This window comes from Labrus mixtus, chromosome 17 (genome assembly GCF_963584025.1).
Source record: "Labrus mixtus chromosome 17, fLabMix1.1, whole genome shotgun sequence".
Lineage (NCBI taxonomy): Eukaryota > Metazoa > Chordata > Actinopteri > Labriformes > Labridae > Labrus > Labrus mixtus.
In genome coordinates this window covers 23,988,084-23,994,083 of record NC_083628.1, presented here as the reverse complement: position 1 = coordinate 23,994,083, position 6,000 = coordinate 23,988,084, and the positions used below count along the sequence as shown (strand labels likewise).

Genomic DNA, 6,000 nt, shown 5'->3' with positions numbered 1-6,000 from the left:
TGCAGGAAGCATATGCATACCCTAGTTTCTATATATGCACTGCATAAGGGATTTTTACAGTATGTGGGGGGAAAGACGTAAAGCCTGCATCCGTGGTACTCCTTCAAGATGCGGGCCAAAGCTTGGACATTTTTCACTCTCCTGAAGCATGTGCCCCCTGTCTCTGAAGGACTGAGTGTTGACGGGGGAGGAGGTGTGCACAAGACGGATGTGGCTTGAATTAAGCGTAAACTGTCATGGCTAGAATAGATACAGCAGCAGGGAACAATGAGCTATAGATCAGGATCTAGTATTGCTCTAATGGTATGCAAATTCAGCATGCTGCCTTGTGTTGTATAGGGAGGGGGGGCTCATCTGCCCCAAACTTTCCTGTGTCTGCAGTTAATCTATATCTTTTTTTGTTTTTTGCAGTGTTTGCAGATCGCAGCATGACATTAGTAAATATTAGCAGATGTTGAGAAGTATATTGTTAAAATTTAAGCATGCGCCGTTTTCTAGGACTGGACTTCATTTGGAGTCTTGGATTTGTTGATGGTGTTTGTTCATGAAATTTAATTGGGAAAAGAGCAATGTGTTTGTCCTTTACTGGGAGACCCTGTAAAAAAATGTCCTGTGTTGATGCTGCAGAAAGATTTATACACCTAGATCTGCATCAGAAAAAAAAGCTACAGCTAAAGCTACTTCACATTATGGTGTTGAATTTCAAAGCATGTACAAGATTTGGGAGTAATTTAGGGGGTCTCCAATCCCTTCTTCCACATTCAGACTGAATAAGAAGCTCTGAAACCCTAACTTTATTTTGTGGTTGTTTATTTTATTTCATTAATGTTGTGGCAGCTTCCAGGGAGAGAGAGATAAGCTAATTGTTAATTCAGTAGAAACATCTTTCGACTGAGCCAAGAGCCCTGGTTCAACAGATGTGACCAGGTTAAAATAACAGGAGATAAGCAGTGAAAAGAAAAAAGTAGCTGCGGCTCAGCTCAAAGGGCTCCGAGTGAGTTAGAAACCTGTAACCAGGGGAAACCTGCAGCCTACCTTTTTTTAAAAATACATAGGATGAAGTGGACTGTATGTTTTGTTCTTACTTCTGTGTTTTTAATTTCAAAGTTCACGATAAGGCTCGTGTTTGTATCTGTGGTGTCGCTGCAGCTCGGCAGACGTTGGTGGGAGTACCCCCTGCGCAGGTCCCTTTTGCAGTGCACATCCAGTACGAGAGAGGGAGAGCAGAGGAGCGCAGCAGCTGAGTGAGCAAACATCAGGTTGAAACATTAGGTTATCTTTGAAGACTATCAGACATCGACCTGTCACTTTTACCGCTTCGAGCCGTGTCCCGTGTACTTGCAAAGAGAGAGAGGACCCCAGCAGCAGCAGCAGCAGCAGCCGGGTCTGGTCTGCTCTGCTCGGGCAGCCGCCTCTGAAAAAAAACTCCTAAACGCGGTCGTCTCAGCTGGCATGAGCTAACCTACCACACAGACATGGAAACCAAACCATTCTTGTCATTGGGTAAGTTTGTTTTGTTTCATGACAAAGACTTGCTCTGTCTTATAAAGTGAGCGTTTTGAGAGGACTTTCACCGGGAAATGTGTGTGAAACCTTTTTCTCTGCAGCCTTTGCTCTTCTGACAGCGTGTGGAGCGAGTTGCCAAACGCATCATATAGAGCTATTGACGAGCTGTAGTGGACGTTGTCTTCTTTTATTTAACTAATGTTGACTTATGTTTTTTTGTTTTTGTCGTATCTTTAACTAGAAGTGTCCTCTGTATGTTTCCTATCTCGTGCTAATTGAGCTGGCGGCATTTCGCTTTGATACAGAGTGACATCTCGCTCGGGTTACGGCGCTGCAATTAAATGGACTTGTTACAAGTTAGCTTCAAACTTAGTTTAAATGTATGTTATCTCCATGTGGAGGAGTGTAAAGACAGGAGAAACTCTGTCCTGAGCGATTTAATAAGAAGGAAGGAACAGATACAAAACATAAAGCATAACACACAAGCGTTTTGAATCAGAAGGAGAGCTTTCAGAAGGAGTGTTTTTTTTTTCTGAGTGTTTTTTGCTCATATTGTGTGTTTGTACAACCTGCTGCTGTAACGCCACAATTACAATAAAGTAATTATATTATATTATAATCTATTCTATTCTATTCTATTCTTTCTCATAACTTTCATAGCGTCGAGTGGCCGTGTTAGGTTAGCTGAATTGCCCTGAACACGTTGTTTTCATTGATGGAAATAAAAGTTTTTTTTGTAAACTTACGTCGTCCTTCCCGTGACTTCGTTTAACTTGCGGCTATATTGACTTCCGTTTGACTTTGAATGTCTAGCTGGTGGTTTGAAAACAAGCTGTGATTTAAACTTGGCGCTGGGCTCAGTAAAAGTTGCTTGACTTCTTATTTTTCTCTTCAAACTGTGCTGCAGAGGAGTGTCAACTTAACATGAGTTACAATAAGGTGACACAGGTGTGAACTGAATACAGATAATGTCATTTCTAAGCCCTGAACTGAGGCTTCAAGGCTTAAGAACTATCTAGTGTTGATAATGAAATGGACATTTAATGTTGTTAAGAAACACAGGATATGATGCACACTGAAGGGTTTTGTATTTTGCAATCAGTAGGCTACATCTTTTAAGAGGAAAAATGGCAACTTTTATCTTAATTGCATGCTTATTTTTTTCCCAGAAAGGAAGACTAAAAAGAAAGTGGGCATTGAAACTAGATACGTAGGACATGTTTGACTTTTCAGAAGAAGCAATAAATATTATTTCTATTACATTTTGTATTTTGAAACCATCAATCTTAAAGCGAGTCCCTTTTTTTTTTTTTACTAAGGGCTTCTTTTAGTTTACAGCTCAAATACTGGCTGTCACACACCTCACTGTAAATCATTCATGCTACTGTGAGTTTGTCAAAGTGAACAGAGCGGACCCTTGTCCCCTGTAGCACAGATATACAATTCCGAGTTGTCTCTTATTGTGTCTGCTGCTCTTTCATGAGGGCGTCATGTTACACCTTGACATGTTACCATCAGCCGCCCGGATGCACCGAGGAGATTCACGGGGACTTCTGAGGCACCGGGTGGCTTTCTTCTGTTACAGGCTGACACTGTCGCCACAACGCCCTTTATGTGGCTTCCCAGAAATACTCCAAAACCGACTGTGTTACACACACACTGACAGGCTGTTATTACAGGTGCTCCGTATTGTGTGTCCATGTTGAAAGTGATTCAAGTTTCAGTCGGTCTGAATGTACACCGGAGTAGCCCAATGCAGACACTTGAAAGCGGACAGCAAAGCCTTATCTGAAAGCTGTTGTGGTTGGTGTAAAGCTTAATTGTTTTAAGGAGGAGTGACACTTTTCCAGCCGTGTCAGATCTCGTATTTCCCTCCCAGTCACACTACATGCTGTATCAGCAGTTTTTTCTTCGCCTATAATCATAATCTATCTCTTCTGAAATCCCCCTTTATATTTAAACTTTCCATCAAAGGTCCACTTGAGTGCTGATTGTTAATTGGCCACTTCAAGGGCGGCGCTATCTGCAAAGTCCTTGAACGTATCGATTAGCCGCTTACCCGGTGTAATTATCTGTCGCGCTGCATTAGAAATTCTGACATGCAACTGTTTGAAATGACAGCCAGTACATTTCACAATTATAGATCGCTTGTTGGCTGTGATGACGACATCCCCCCTTTGGCACCAAATCCTCGGCACTGTTCTGCTGATCTGCTGTCTGATCCCGCTATCAGGCCCCCCCTTATCTGACATTAAGCCATGAGGACTGAAAGGATGACATTGAAAGGAAAGTGTGTCCTTTTGTCGGAGCAATATGAGGCCGATCATGACAGTCTGTCAGTGAATTAATCAATGTGAGTTTTCCAACAGTGTGGAAACCTGTTCCATATTACTTATCTGTATTGATTTTCTATTAAGTTGATTATATTGTGGCAAAAAAATGTCTGCACCTAAGTAGTTCTCCTGGATGATTTTTTTTTTTTACCTGCTCAATGTTACACGACTCGCGCCATTGGAATTATTGAATTTTAGCTCATCCAGATCAGGGTCTGTGGATAGAACACCTTGTACACACGAGGACGGATGCAAATATTTTTGAGCACTTTTCACAGGGGTCACCATGCCCCTTAAACATGTGGCCTGTGTATGTATATTTTTAGGTTGCCAGAGTTTCAGATGACCTTAAAGACAACTTATTACAGCTATCAGTGAGCCGCAGCAACTTTAAAACAGGATGCTTTTTATTATAATTGACCTATTTATTAAGATTGAAAACTCAGATTTCTTAATAAACACATGTTACATCAGATTATGCTCTCAGAGTCTCTTAGTCTCTCAGTAACCATTTGCAAAAGCTAACGGTATTGGGATAAGAGTTGAGCGTGTTACATTTGGTGGCTAAACCTGTGATAAACCTCTCTACCAATGGCTATAAAACAGAACATCCTCTTTTGATTAATCACAGTTTATTGAAACCAAACAAACAAAAAGTCTCGAAAGCTCACTTCAAATACCTTTTTCACCACCTGTTCTTAAAGTGTGCACATTTATTTTTCCTGAATCTGGCTCAGCTAAACTTTGTCTCTCTTTCTGTCTTGTTTTTGTCTGTGTATGTGTGCGTGTGTGTGTGTGTGAAGTATCCTCAGCACGCACTCCAGAAATCAATGAAGTTCATGGTCTTGGATGAGACACCGAGATACATGCTGTTCTGTGTGCATGTATGTGTGTGAGAGACATAGACATTCCTTTTCTGGCAGTAACTCAGGAACAAAGGTAATACAGGGAGAAGGTATGTGTCTGCCAGGAGGGGGGTGTGTGTGTGTATGTGTGGTGGGAGTGGGCTGGTGGAATTACACCGCCAAAAGCATTTGGCCAAGTTTGTCTTTTTACGGCCGTCCAGTTTTGTGTTCCTGATGTGATGCTTTTGCTCCCCTTTTGAGGAAAGGGGCTGCAGCTGTCATTTTTATTGGAGGAGTTTTATAGCGAGACTTAATGGCTTAAAGTGACAGCTCTCTCTCTCTCTCCCTCTCCTTTCTCTTTTTTTTCTTCTCCCTCAATGTCACCCATGAGGCCTTTAACTCAAGCAAATCAAAGAGAATTTGGCTGCCTTGTATATGCCCACCCTCCACTTTCCCACCCATCACCCCTGCCAGAATCCAAACCGTACAGTACCAGAGAAGAAGAAAAGATGAATGCTCAAATTATTCATATTACAGCCATGACGTGTAGACCAGTGTTTTTTCTCTTCATGGAATATCTCTGCTCATCTTAAAACGAACATTGAATGTTGGCTCCAGATGAAACAGTGCATATTTTAGCCTGTCATGCTCTCTCTCCTCAGCAGCCCACACTTGTTTATGTTCTAAACTTAGTCTGAATCCGAAAAAAAAAAAACTGCTGGAAGGCTCCGTGATGCACAAATCATGAAATGACTCAAAGGCTCGTTAATTATTTGTGTAAGGAGCTCCTCGCTCGCAGGAGGTCTTTTATTGATAACGGCTGCTCTGAACTTTGCACCTCAAACATTGACCTTTGCTCCTTATATGCTCGATCACTTCAGGAATTTGCCTTTGGCGTTCAATCTGTTGGTTAAAGTGTTTAAAGACAGTAGTTCTGTCTGTTTTCTCTCTTCTTCTTTTATCTCGTCTATTGTTTCCTTATTTCCTGCCCTTTGTTTTTCTGTGTTTGGATTCTGAGGTTTAGGATTTGTGGTGTTAATATTGACGCTGCATCTTTGGTGTGTAGTTAAAGTATACTTTATAACAGTTGTTCTTAATTGGCAGGGAATGTTTTTATTTCTTTAAACTATGCCCAGCATGCACACTGTGCCAACACAAATATGCTTAAAAAATAAGAAATGCAAATTTAAGTGCAGCAAAACAGATTTTATATTCACTTTTCCTACGTACGTTCAGTTTTGTGTTTAGTTTTAGCAACATTTGATCATTGAAACGCTACGCAAAATGAATGAAATTGATTCCTAGATGAAAGTTAG

At 41.2% G+C, this 6,000-nt stretch overlaps 1 protein-coding gene across 4 annotated transcripts in view; it reads left to right on the top strand.

Moving 5' to 3' along the window:
- The first annotated feature begins 1,193 nt into the window (after positions 1–1,193).
- The window catches only part of rxraa (retinoid X receptor, alpha a), a 109,576-nt gene continuing 104,769 nt past the window's right edge, over positions 1,194–6,000 (top strand). For 3 of the 4 annotated variants that reach the window (XM_061061866.1, XM_061061864.1, XM_061061863.1), the window contains exon 1: positions 1,194–1,503. In XM_061061866.1, the coding sequence (XP_060917849.1) occupies positions 1,476–1,503 (28 nt within the window). In that variant the 5' untranslated portion in view covers positions 1,194–1,475. The remainder of the gene's footprint in view (positions 1,504–6,000) is intronic. The other variant, XM_061061865.1, reaches the window with a different exon arrangement.